General features: G+C 55.2%; 6 protein-coding genes across 6 annotated transcripts; 1 reads left to right on the top strand and 5 right to left on the bottom strand.

Moving 5' to 3' along the window:
* The first annotated feature begins 86 nt into the window (after nucleotides 1–86).
* Nucleotides 87–720, top strand: DACRYDRAFT_25190 (ribosomal protein L39e). Its single transcript, XM_040774051.1, has 3 exons — nucleotides 87–118; nucleotides 233–337; nucleotides 402–720. The coding sequence occupies exons 1-3, from the start codon at nucleotides 116–118 to the stop codon at nucleotides 447–449; spliced, it is 156 nt and encodes a 51-aa protein (XP_040624361.1). The 5' UTR covers nucleotides 87–115; the 3' UTR covers nucleotides 450–720.
* A 345-nt stretch (nucleotides 721–1,065) lies between these two features.
* Nucleotides 1,066–2,684, bottom strand: DACRYDRAFT_59207 (MFS general substrate transporter; the record flags this gene model as incomplete). The annotated part of the gene is made up of 3 exons (XM_040775545.1): nucleotides 1,066–2,364; nucleotides 2,416–2,460; nucleotides 2,511–2,684. The coding sequence occupies 3 exons, from the start codon at nucleotides 2,682–2,684 to the stop codon at nucleotides 1,066–1,068; spliced, it is 1,518 nt and encodes a 505-aa protein (XP_040624360.1).
* Nucleotides 2,685–4,640: 1,956 nt separating this feature from the next.
* Nucleotides 4,641–5,807, bottom strand: DACRYDRAFT_91721 (1-aminocyclopropane-1-carboxylate oxidase; the record flags this gene model as incomplete). The annotated part of the gene is made up of 2 exons (XM_040777017.1): nucleotides 4,641–5,339; nucleotides 5,427–5,807. 2 exons carry the CDS (start codon nucleotides 5,805–5,807, stop codon nucleotides 4,641–4,643), a joined length of 1,080 nt encoding a protein of 359 aa, XP_040624359.1.
* Nucleotides 5,808–6,554: 747 nt separating this feature from the next.
* DACRYDRAFT_119541 (uncharacterized protein) lies at nucleotides 6,555–8,418 on the bottom strand (the record flags this gene model as incomplete). The annotated part of the gene is made up of 6 exons (XM_040770816.1): nucleotides 6,555–7,350; nucleotides 7,396–7,449; nucleotides 7,506–7,513; nucleotides 7,559–7,903; nucleotides 7,966–8,298; nucleotides 8,352–8,418. 6 exons carry the CDS (start codon nucleotides 8,416–8,418, stop codon nucleotides 6,862–6,864), a joined length of 1,296 nt encoding a protein of 431 aa, XP_040624358.1. The 3' UTR covers nucleotides 6,555–6,861.
* Nucleotides 8,419–9,359: 941 nt separating this feature from the next.
* On the bottom strand, nucleotides 9,360–10,471 carry DACRYDRAFT_85037 (sterol desaturase; the record flags this gene model as incomplete). Its single annotated transcript, XM_040776713.1, has 2 exons — nucleotides 9,687–10,471; nucleotides 9,360–9,470 (listed from the first exon to the last, which is right to left on the bottom strand). Exons 1-2 carry the CDS (start codon nucleotides 10,314–10,316, stop codon nucleotides 9,360–9,362), a joined length of 741 nt encoding a protein of 246 aa, XP_040624357.1. The 5' UTR covers nucleotides 10,317–10,471.
* A 2-nt stretch (nucleotides 10,472–10,473) lies between these two features.
* On the bottom strand, nucleotides 10,474–12,093 carry DACRYDRAFT_119539 (protein phosphatase methylesterase; the record flags this gene model as incomplete). Its single annotated transcript, XM_040770815.1, has 6 exons — nucleotides 10,474–10,831; nucleotides 10,899–11,029; nucleotides 11,079–11,169; nucleotides 11,246–11,479; nucleotides 11,537–11,832; nucleotides 11,888–12,093. 6 exons carry the CDS (start codon nucleotides 12,091–12,093, stop codon nucleotides 10,578–10,580), a joined length of 1,212 nt encoding a protein of 403 aa, XP_040624356.1. The 3' UTR covers nucleotides 10,474–10,577.
* Between the last annotated feature and the right edge of the window lie 30 nt (nucleotides 12,094–12,123).

Below are 12,123 nucleotides of genomic sequence, written 5' to 3'. Positions count from 1 at the left end.
ACAGTTCCAGCGGGGGCAAATTCATACGCCAGGGCTGCTCGCCTGCCTTGCAGACGTTGTGCTCGCCATCGACCTCGACATCCTCTCGCACTTATCGACAGCTTCGAGGAACATAATGGTGCGTCTCCTTTGAGAGTTAGAGGAGGCCGACAACGAGCCCAGTCAGGAGCTCGGCTCTCCTCCCCGAACCCTCCTCCCCCCTGCTGAAAACCGGTGCTAATCTCCCCCGCAGCCCTCCCAAAAGACTTTCCGCGTCAAGCAAAAGCTTGCCAAAGCTGCCCGCCAAAACCGGCCGATACCACAGTGGTTCCGCCTGAAGAGCGACACCAAGATCCAGGTAAGTCCGTTTCCTCCCCAACACCTACTGGGGCTTGTTCGCACCGGTGCTGATTTTCGGGTAGTATAACGCTAAGAGGAGGCATTGGAGGCGGACGAAGCTGAACCTCTGATCTATCTCTCGCTTGCTTGCGTTCGACCTGCGCCAGACGGACGGGAGCTGGAGAGGGATGTGCTGGAGCATTCAGAGAGACACAGAGATGTACGGGCTTTTCTGTCCGATGTGGTGTATGGTACGAGGATGATATGATCATGCCATGCTTGCCATGCCTTGTGTTTTGCTGGGACGTGGAATGTGGGTGATGTTGTGAGAGTAAGAGCTGGTGGGAGCTGGGGCGAGTGTTTGAATATTGAGTGTTGGACGCTCAGTTCGACGAGGTTCCCCAATGTACTTTCTTGTGGTGCTCTGGACGGACCTAGCTGCCTGTCAAGCTGGTCTTAGCGCGGCTCTCGATGGACTTTTGAGCTTCGACAAGCACGGTTTAGGCCGTGTCACGCTCGGTAGTGATTTGCCCACAACCACCGTTGACGATTCACACCTCACGCTCAACACAATAAACAGAGCAGGGAGGGTCATACACTGGATTACACCATTTACATATAGAACAGAATCCATCCGATGAGAGACCAGACGGACAGGGCATCCTACACCCTGGCTCAACGAGTATACACAAAGAAAACGTTCCTGGCCACAAGTCAGTGATGAGCATTCACAGCTGGACAAAACACTCACTCCCTATCAGTCAAGTCGAGGAATGCCGCCTTCTCCCGCTCGCGTTCCACGTCCTCCTCCGTCCATCCTTTCTCCTGCTTAAGCTTCTCCAGCTGCATCCGTTTCTCCCTGTTCCAGCGCACGTTCACATACGCCATGGCCACACCACAGAACATCATAATAGCCGTAAGGACGACGATGGCAGCCTTGCCCTGTATATACCCGGGGGCGTTGGCAGGGAGGAAGATGTACGTGCCTACGACGGAGCCGACACCGAACGTGAAAAGCGTGAAGGAGTTGACGGTGACTTTCTTCGTGTGACCTCCGGTGTTGCTCGCGTTCCAGGCATAACAGAGCGGGAACCCGGGGGCGGAGAGGTTCTGAAACAGCTGGGCGAACTGGAGCACACCACGCTGCCCGGAGTATTGCATCGTCGTCATGATGATCATACCAATGAGCGTAGGGAGCGTAAAGATGATGATGAGCGTCATGCGGTCGTTGATTCGGTCCGAAAGCCACCCTACAGCGACCACTGCGAACCCGCCTATAGCGGCGCGGGGCATGTCGAGCAGCAATGACTGGCGAGACGTCCACCCAAAGCTCTTGGTAATGATGTTGCTGAAAGCGGAGTTGCCCCCGTTGGGGATGCCGATGCACATGATGATGAGGAACATGATCCACGTGCGGATATCCCTGAACGTCTCGATAATCTGGTACTTCTTGATATGCTTGTTGTGCGTGCCACCCTGGTCGAGCCGGACACGCTCGAGCGCGGCGATCCTCTCCTCCTCGCTGAGGAAACGGGCAGTGATGGGCGAGTCGGGCAACCAGGCTACGACGATGATGCCGCATGTGATGGCCAGAGCGCCGAGAACGAGATATAGTAGCTTCCAGGCGTCGATGGCGCCTTCGTAGAAGGTGATGCCGTATGCGACTCCTCCGCCCACGACGGAAGTGCTGAGGTTTCCGGCATAGAACCAGCCGATACGTGTTGCGCGCTCGTTCTGCTTGTACCACATGGTCACGATGAGGATTAGTGTTGGAGAGACGCACGCTTCCAGGACACCGAGGAAGAAGCGAAGGGCGTAGAACCCGGAAAAGTTGTAGCACACCGCGTGCAGCATCACAGATCCTCCCCACACGATGATATGGGCGCCTAGATACTTAGCCAAGGGAAATTTCTGGGCCAGATACTGGGTCGGAAACATCCAGACTAGAAAGCCCATGTAGAACGCTTGGGCCACGTCGTTGTACCAGATGCCCGTCACGGGGAAGCCCATGATACTCGCATATGAGAGGATATTCTTGTCCAAGAACTGAGATTGCACATCAGAAAAGCTCACCATCCGATCGGAAAAGAAATGTACCTGCGTGAAGTACACGAAGACAAGGATAGGCATGATGTGCCAATCCTGCAAATTGTGAGTCATCCATCGCGTATGTTCGCGTTTGTAGCGCTCACGATCTTCCGACGAAGTCGAGCATAGTATTTATCATCGAATTGGTGTACATGAGTACCCACGAGCTTCAGGGCGTCATCACCGTCAGCGGTCTCGACTTCACTGGCCTCGTCCAGGACCGGCAGTGCTGCCACCGCTGCCTCCGCGTCGACGAATATTTTCTCCTCGTCCTCCATCGGTGCGATAGGTGACGGTGGCACCTGGGTCATCTTGACAAAACCAAAGATCCAGACTCAAGAACACAGATGAACAGTTGCGTTCCTTAATAATCTTTGTTGCCTGTAGCTTATATATGCCAATGCCGCCAAAGGACAAGAAACATCGACCTTCCATTCTCCTGAAGGATTCCGCTGGAAATGTATGTACATCCATTTCCAACCGTTGCTATCATTGTCGCCAAGAGTTACTTGAAGAGGGAGAGTGCGCCATATGCAGCTAGGAGATACAAGGCCATGTATTCAGCAATGTTGAGAAGCAAAGAAGCAGACCCGCGTGATAAACAGCTGACACACGTGAAAGAGTTTGATCATCATTCACTGAGGCTTGGCGGCTTTTATCGCAGTCCTTGCAAAACCCGGCACAATTAAATCTGGACGTGCGATCAACTGATGGATTTGACGTCGACCCTTTATTCAAGCTTGGCGTTAGGCACTCAAAACGATCGCCATCATCGTTCTGCTTGAAGACGCCACGAGAGTCAACGGAATTGCTCCACGAAAGACCGACGATAAGGATAGCTGCTGCCTGATTTTCTCAGTACCGAGCTTCGGATTTGATTGCTGTCGAAAGCTAACTGTTGTATCTTTGGGTGCAAACCCTCTCGAGCTGTACTTATGCTCATGGCCTCGCTTTGTTGATTATCCCAGACTGCCGCGTTTCTCCATCTCATCGGGAGCGCCTGCTATGCAATCGCATATTCACGATTCTCTTGTGATATCTATAAGGCGGTTGGCAAGAAGAAAACGCTCGGAAAATCGATTTGAGTCTCTTTCGCGGGTAACTGAATGGCCTTCACTATGTCCCCGAGGTGCGATATAGTCATGCGGGAGCTGATCAAGGGGAACCGCATGTGACGGCTGAACTTACTTCAAGAGTGGGGATGGCACAAAGGACCGCGGATCCTCGTGGTATGTCGGAAAATGAGCGACTCGACAGCTGACGGTGATGTTTCTCGTGTATTTGGATGAGAACCTGTGATAACGTCAGCAGCGAGCGTTCAAACTTCTCCAGAGGTCTCGAGGTAATACCACTATTGTTGATTGACTAGAGGGTGTTGATGGTTGTAACCAGGCATATGCTCCTGGTTCGCCCCGCAAACCCTGTTGTTGTACCTTTCTCATTGTCAGGTCGCACTATATCTGCCAAGACAAGTGTTTCAATTTTCCCTGGTCCTGCCTCTGGGGCTCGCGGTGCTATGAAGAAAAGGCAACCGGAATCCGACTGAATCCCCACCCTGGTTCACTATTCCTGATCTGTCGTTATCAGCCCAGTTGGCGCTTATCGGAGTAGGTTGCACTGAGGCGGCTTGGCTTCCTTGGCAGTCTCCATTCGTCAGTACCTTTCAGGTCAAGGGGGAGTTGCTCTCCCCTCTCCTTGTCTCGTGTCTCAAGTAACCCAGACTAAAATCAGAAACAAATCTGTCACTCAGGTCCCTTTCTCCTGCGCTGCCGGGCACGTCCTGCGCTGCTTCACAGAAAAGAAGGAACCTCGCACGAACTGACGCACCTTGGACAGCCGCCTTCTGAACCTAGCCTCCTGTCCTCTCCGGTGCGCATTCTTATCACCACCTACTAAGCGAAGCGCATGGTTTCGTTGAAAACTACAGCACCTTAATCGCCCACCGAAGAGGCAAGAACTGGTTCGTCACGTGCTTCTTGGCGGAAAACATGACCTCCTCCTATGGAACCCAACACCTCTCATCACGCATCTTTATCGAGAGACCTATTCGCATTGAAACACATCGTACATGAAAGAACCAACCCTTACTCTACACTGCACATCAAATCCAGAAACGAAGGATAGTGCCCATCCCAAGCCCTTGTGATATTCACTCCTTCCTGCCAGTTAAGCCGCTATATCATCTCGTTCAATGCAATTCGCCCCATTAATCCAAGCGAACACCCCCGTTTGACTTACACAGTGCTCCTTGCGCCCTCGGTGCCCCTCGAGTTGATCCAATTCTCCGGCTTGAACCCCGACGTCTTCGGGCCGAGCCCGCGACGCAGGATCCACTCCTTGCTGGTGTACTCGGGCTCAACCACGTCGCTCTTCGGCTGTTGTTCAACGAGTCCGCCCTCCAAACGGCGCATGACGACGTCGTCCTCCGGGCGGGAGAAGTATACCAACGAGTACCGCGTCTCATTTGCTTGCTTGCCAGGAGGGTTGAGCACGCGGTGCATGTTGCTCCGGAGCAGCCCGCCAGAGAACTTGACCATCGCGTCGCCGAGGTTGATGATCGCGCAGCCCGGGATGGGGCGGACGTACACCCACTCCTTCGATCCAGGGAGCTGGACCTGCAGACCTCCGAGCCAGTTGAAGAGGATGGTGAGCGAGCCAAAGTCAGTGTGTTCCGCCGCTGTCTGGTCGGAATTACCCTCTCCCCTAGCCGGAGCACGGATGAACCGCACGTGGTCGCCCGAGAGCGCATGCAGGCGATGCATGTTCTCGAGCGAGCCTGGGGGGAGCTGGAGCGACTCGTTAAGCAGCTGGAGCATAAGTATGCCCTGCTTCTGCGCATTGAGTACAAAGGAGCGCAGGAGAGGGAAGTTATCCTTGATCAGCTGGGGAGCAGCGAGCGGCGTGCAGTTCCCGACGATGTCGTCCTTTTTGATCTGGCAATCTACTGGTCAGAATCATGATCTTTGGAAGGCTTGGCAGGGGCGACGAAGCGTGATGCCAAGCGACAAGGATCGACGTACGGTATAGTTTTCGTGCCTTTCCGGCGTTCCCTTGCTGTCCATCACAGCGCTTCCAATCTTCTTCCAGCCGTAGTATCCCGAGCCTCCCTCGACAGTATCGCGATCGCAAATAGCTTTTTCCTCATCGGGCATGGCGAAGAAGCGCTTCTCCAAGTCCAGAAGCTGCTGGGCGTCAGAGAACAGTTGCTTTCCCTCGGTGCACCCGGTAAGGTTGAGGTAGAAGAAACCGAGCTCCTTAGCGCACTTCAGCAGAGCTGCCTGCTCGGCCGGGTCGTGTTCCTGGAGCTTGGACAGGTGGAGGGTAACGAGAGGCGCTGTGGTGAGGTGATCGGGGAAAGGAGGCAGGGAAGCCCAAGCCGGGGAAGCAGGAACGTCACCCATGTTGTTGTCTGACTGTATGTGGTATTAGGGGTAGCTGGGCTTCGTATACCTTGGCGAAAGGAAGATGGTTGATGGGGCGGGAGGCGGGGTGTGGAGGAGGACGTCCACCAGGTCGAGTATAAGTAGGCGTCGGCACCCTCCACCCGCCTTATGCTCACCATCGCCGCCTCAAAGTTCCGCCTGACCCCTGCAAAAATAGTCAGTGAACGGACAGATAAAGCCGCTTAGTCGGCATCGTGGTACGACTTGATGCAAATATTACAGAGCGCCGGGAGGTTGAGGGATTACAGATTGGACAGCAGGAAAATGAATTGGGAAACAGATCCATGCGGGGGAGAAAGCGGGGGTTGCAGGGCCGGCCGGCGCGCTCATCGGCCGCTTCTCCCCGGCCTGTTGCTTCCCTTTGAGTGGCATGTGGACAAAGAATTGAATTGTCCCACTCTGCCGCGTCGGCGCGCCAAAAGGTGGAGGGGCGGGGTGGAGGTGGATCGTCCGCCCTCTCTCGCTCCCGCCGTGGCGATCACCGTACCGACGCCAGGAAAGTTCGGGTATTTCTGGCTCATTCTAGGCGTTACAGACGTCCGCGGAACGGAGGGGTGAGAAGACAGAAGACGTTCCCGCCCGCTGCCGACTTCTGCTGACACATTTCCTTGTGCGAGTCTGTTTGATAATTGTATTTCCGAGTATTCTACATTGCATGGTCATCTAGATAAGAATTCTAGATATCCCACCAAGAGGACATCGATGATTATTCACGGAAGCCTAGTAGACTAACCCTGTGACCCATCCCTCTAACGTACGCCTCCATCTAAAGATCAAGGAAGACTGGGGCCCCACACGGCATCCCCTTCTCCTGACGGCATATGCTCAGGATCTTCCGTTCCGTGCCAGGGTCTGCAGGTTCCTCCCCGTGGCCAGATGAAGCGGATCTGCGGATCGCTTCGGCCGGCAGAGGGGCGACGCTTTCCTGACAGTCCAGTGCCAGTTGTTCATGTGTTCGGAGGGTTGGTCGTCCATCGACCGTGGAGTGGAGATGTCAACGACTCGGCGCAGCTCACCCCGTGTCCATAGTACCCCACGAGCTCTCAAACCACCCCCTTGCCCTAAACTCCACTTCAAACCCCTTCCCCAGCCCAGCATCAGCATAAGCCGAGCTCGCACGCGTGCTAGGACTGCTCGTCCCGGCCGGGGTCGTGCTTGTGGTGCGGGAGACGACAGACCCCCAGTCTTCGGTTCGCGACCAGAGGGAAGAGTGCTCCAACTTGCTATCGTTCGCTTTCTCCATATCCACATTCTTCTCCTCTTTCTCCCCATGCCGCTGCACCGGCCGGTCCTCGCAGTCCCCCTCCCCCACGTCCATTCCCACATACACATCCCCCCCTTCTCCCAAATCCAGATCCTCAGGTATCGTCCACTCGCTCACGAACGTCCTCTCCCTAAACTGGGACACCTCTCGCAGGCGTTTCCTATACGCCGCACGGCGGAGGTTGAGGTACAGCCTCGAGCAGAGGATGGAGGTCAGGCAGAGGGTCAGTCTGGGGTTCTGTTAGCCACTTCAGGAGGAGGAAGGGGAAAGGCCGCACTCGACCATTATACTGTAATAGGGCATGGATGCGAGTAGGGGAACGAGGACGTTGGTCAGCTATTCGCGATCAGCACTATATCATACCATACATGTAGCAGCCTCGTGCGACATACCAGCAAAACTAGTCTAATCAGCTCGGATCACGATACAAAGGGGATAGGCGTACAGAATATAACGACAAAGTACATGAACCCGTCTCTCGCCATGAGCCGGAGTACATCCGTTCTCACTCCCTCTCTTATGTGCCTCAGGATTATCAGTGCGCTAAGGAGGAAGAGCGTGCTTTCTAGCACGAGGCTGGGCAGCCAGATCGTCCAGAAGAGATGCTGGACTCCGCCTAGCAGGCAGCCTGTGACTTGGGCAGCGAGGGAGGGTTCGGGGTGGGTGGTGGATAGGCCGAGGGAGAGGAAGATGCACATCAGAGCGAGGGCGAAGAACCAGAGTAGGAGGAGGGGGAAGAGGATGCTCCTGTTGTTGAGGTAGAGAGCGGAGACGCGTAGCACCAGCATGACTAATCACGAACCGGGACGGGGTTAGGTTGCTAGAGAGACGGAGGGAGGGAGGAGGGCGAACCTTCGACAACAAGCATCCCGATAGGCACACTCCAGTTGTTGAACAACGTCCACCTCTCACAGGCTTCGGAGGACAAGCCAGCGTCGATATTCGCGATATTGCAGAGCGCGGCTTGGAGGAGCACGCCGTACCGGTCGAGGAAGTACAACAAAGTGAGAAAGGTTGGTCTGCGGGCGGAGATCGTTTGCCCTATCCGGGCGAGGGGGGATTGAGCAGGTGCGGAACAGGTGCGGGGGGGTGAAAGCCATATGTAGGTGATTTCCGCTGGCAGGGTGAGGAGGATATCGTATGCCACCAGACAGGTTGCAGCCATCGCTATCCAGTTACTTAGACCTGCGGGATATTAGTTTCTGTGATAGGATGAGATGAGATGGGAGGGGACGGACGCATGATGTATAGCGCTTGGAGGATAGTGCCTGTCCATGATGGGCCTGGCCCGAGGCCGTCTGCCATCGTTCACTGTAAGTTGTAACCAGCCAAACAGTTTTCGATGAAAGAGACGAGGTGTGCCAGAGGGATGGCGGCGTTGTTAAAGAGTTTTGGAATTGTGGTCGTTTTGGATAAACTGCCTCTTAGGGCACCAGTCTTGCAGCAGATAGTAGGTTAGCGTGACCGGGGAGTTCGGGGAGGTGCACCAGTACTAGTGGCCAGTTGCAGTCTAAGCGAAGGCTTTTGACTCTTCCGTGTCTCACAACCTCGGCTACGGCACCCGAGGCAAATTTGACCACTTGGCAGGTTCACACAAGAGAATAAGTTTGAGAGGAGTGTTAAGTGTAGCAATAGAAAGGATATAGAGTACGACACTCAACCTGGAGTTGTCAGGAGTTTCTCCGTAGAACATGATGAGCGCCCCGGATGACGCTGTCTATTCAAATTGAACTCAATCAAGGGTTCTAGCCTCAGCCTGATACGAATGGCGACATTCATTTACCATGTGAAGTGAAGAAGGATAAAACCCCCTTAAACAGCAACGTTTTGTCCAAGTGTATCACCATTAGGAGGGAATCGAGACCAATGTGGCAAGATCCGGAGAGGAGATCGGAGACTGGACCAGGAGCAGCTGGCGGCGTCCCCTGATTCTTTTCTAATATTTCTTAGCAAATGTATACAATTCACCCGGAGATAATCCGCGAATGTATTCATGAAACAGGAGTACAGGAGTAAAAGTACATATACATCTAGCGGCTGCTCACTGGGAGGGTTGGTTTCTAACCACAAAGCTTTCAGCCCATATGCATGTCCGAGCTTCCAGAACGAACATCTGTCTGTTATATCCTTCCTCGAAACCTCTCTCTCGTCTCTCTTCTCTTATCTCAGCGCTCACCATTCAGCGCCTAGCAGCTCCTTATGCAGCCAGCTCGAATCTCGGGCTGGGCGACTCCGACACTGCCTACCTAGCCCCGGCCACCATCAGTCCCATGCACCCAATCCAACAACCCCATAACCCCAAAGTTCTTCACAAACATCTCATGGTGGTAATCATGAAACCTCGCTACGCCGACCCACTTGACGTTCCCCATTCGCTTGGACTTGTACTTCCTGTCGGTGTCGGTGTCGAACTCGGGCTTGGGATCGGGCATGGACTTCGTTGACTGGGGCTGGACATGCTGGTCGGACTCGGTCTTCGCACTGGTCGCAATCCTAGGCTCTGTAACGCCCAACCCCAACAACGGACGAATACACCCCTCCCCCAAGCGCAACACCGTCCCCAAATTCGGCACAAACTCATATCCCGAATGAACAGTCGCCGTCTCCACCAACTCGAGTGCCAAAAACGTCCACCAAACGAGAATGTGCGTCCTGAGCAGTACAGGGCCCGCCAGGATCGGGATGATGTTCGCTAGGAGGTGTTCCAGCGGGTGGGCGTATTGCGCGCTTAGGGAGATGGGCGCGGTGAAGAGATGATGTTGTTTGTGGATGCGTTTGTAGAGGGTTGGGGTGTGAAGCAGCCGGTGGGAGTAGTAGAACAGCAGTTCGCGGAGAAGGAGGGAGAGGGTGATGTCCTTCACGAACCTGGTGAAGGGGGGGATATGCGGGGTGACTTCGAACGGCGGGGGCAGGTCGAAGGTTACGGTAATGACGTGCATCCCCAGCCCGAGAGGGAGCGCAACGAGCAAGTTGTTAACCGCGACAACCCTCAAGCACCTCACTACCTCAGAGGGGGAAACATGCTTTCCTGGCTGGATCTTCCATCTCTCGGCCCAGGAGGGGCGGGTGAGGTCGAGTAAGAGGTAGAGAAGGGCGGGGATGTAGAATGCGAGGAGCTGGAGGAGCTGGGTGCTTAGGAGTATGAGGGTGTTGGGGTTGGAAAGGGAGAGAGAGGAGAAGAGGTGTTGGACTGAGGGGGACATTGGGGGAGGGGGTGTGAGGAGGGCCAGGGAGGAGGAGGAGGAGGAGATCAGGGACTAAGCGCCCATGTTTCTCTCGAGGAGGGTCACATGAACATCCTCTTACCCGCATAAGCGGCTAACATGGAGTGCGTTGAGATATTCTGAGCTAGTACAGTACATGGCAACCTACTAACAACCCGTGAATCGGAGACTTGTATTTCCATTTCCTATCGTACACCCCGCACGGCTCTTAAGCTCCCAATTCTTCCCACAGTCCCCAATCTACCGTTCCCCAACCTTCTTAACCCCCGCAAAAACCCTCTCATTCCTGCTCCAAAACTCCAATACGACCCCCGCAGTCCTAGCCGGGTCATCTTCCTGCAAATGATGGCCCACACCGGGGATGACGACCAGCTGGAACTTTCCCTGCATCTGGCCTATCATCAGGGGCTTGTCGAGCCTTTCTGTACCTGCGAGGAGGAGGAGACGGGCGGTGCGGGCGGTGAGGAATCGGGAGGAGAGGTTGGTGAACCAGCCTTTTCAGTGAGGGGTGAGCAGGTGCTGGACTGGGCTCCCGTGGGGGAGGAGGGAGGGAGGACACACCTTCCCAGAAAGGCTCTGTTTTCTCTAACGGCGCTCTCCAGACCCAGCCCTGGTTATTCTGGCCAGGCACGAACAGGGGAGGGACGGAGATCCGCGCGGACTGGACGTTGCGCAGGGTGTTGTTTTTCACGCTGTGTGCAGTGAGCTGGGGAGGGTTGAGGAGAGGGAGCTGGGACGTACTGCCATTGGATTGCTGCCTCTAAGCTGGGGAACCCGGGAGGACGGGTTAGCAGCAGACTGCGCATATGGGGCAAGGCTTCCAGTGCTGTCCCTACATACCAAACCAGACCAAACCAAACCGAATCCAGGGTTGAGCCAACGCACCCTACGCAGAAGACAGAGCTGACCTTCGACAACATCCAGCACCCCTATGCCTGTTACCTGATACCCCTTTTCGAGGAGCTCGTCCAGTACTCCCAGGACGACAGAAGCGCCCATCGAGTGCCCGAGGAGGACGAGGCTAGGTGCCTGGGAAGGGGAAGGGAAGAGGGTTGTGAGCAGGGTTAGGAGGTCTTTTGACAGGTCGGGCTGGGAGAGTAGGAGGTCGCCTTCTTCCGACGAGGAGGTGGAACGGGTTTTCCCTGTTTGAGTTTGCGTGAGGGGGGGAGGAGACAGGAGAGGGAGGGAAGGCGGCTCACCATGCCCTCTACAGTCTGCGGCTAGGACACCACATTCCCCCTTACTCTGTACCCCGACTTCCCGTGCGAAACTCGCAAAGCTCAACGCTCCACTCCCGGCTCCATGATGCGCGACCACGAGTGCTCCGTTCCCCCCCTCAGGGCCGATGAGGGCAGGGGTGTAGTATAGCCTGACATCGAGTTCCCGGGAAGGGAGGAGGAGGGAGAGCGATTGGTCGAAGTAGCCTTCTGCGCTTAAGGGGGTGTAGTCTACTGGTGTACGGGAACGGTGTGTGAGGCGGGGGAGGGCGTTACTCCTCGTTCATTCATTGTCAGATTAAAGTATGTATAGAGGTGAGGATACAGACACACAGGTTAGGAAGGTCCCCAATGCCAGCTTCGTCGTCCATCTCCTCATCAACGTCTCCCTCTCTCTCTCCTTTTTCCCCTGCACCCATGCCCGTGCTTGTACTCATATCCACATCCTCCTCTTGAGTCGCTCGGGTATCCCATGGTGGCAAGTCTGGTAGTTTTGAAATCCGAGCACGGAGTGCGCTGCGGTAGAGGTCGTGTGCCATGTTGGCTGTCCTGTGAACAGTTGTCACTTG

Source organism: Dacryopinax primogenitus (assembly GCF_000292625.1).
Source record: "Dacryopinax primogenitus strain DJM-731 SS1 chromosome Unknown DACRYscaffold_23, whole genome shotgun sequence".
Classification (NCBI taxonomy): Eukaryota; Fungi; Basidiomycota; class Dacrymycetes; order Dacrymycetales; family Dacrymycetaceae; genus Dacryopinax; species Dacryopinax primogenitus.
Note: the sequence above shows the minus strand (reverse complement) of the source record. Positions and strands in the feature narration are given on the sequence as shown.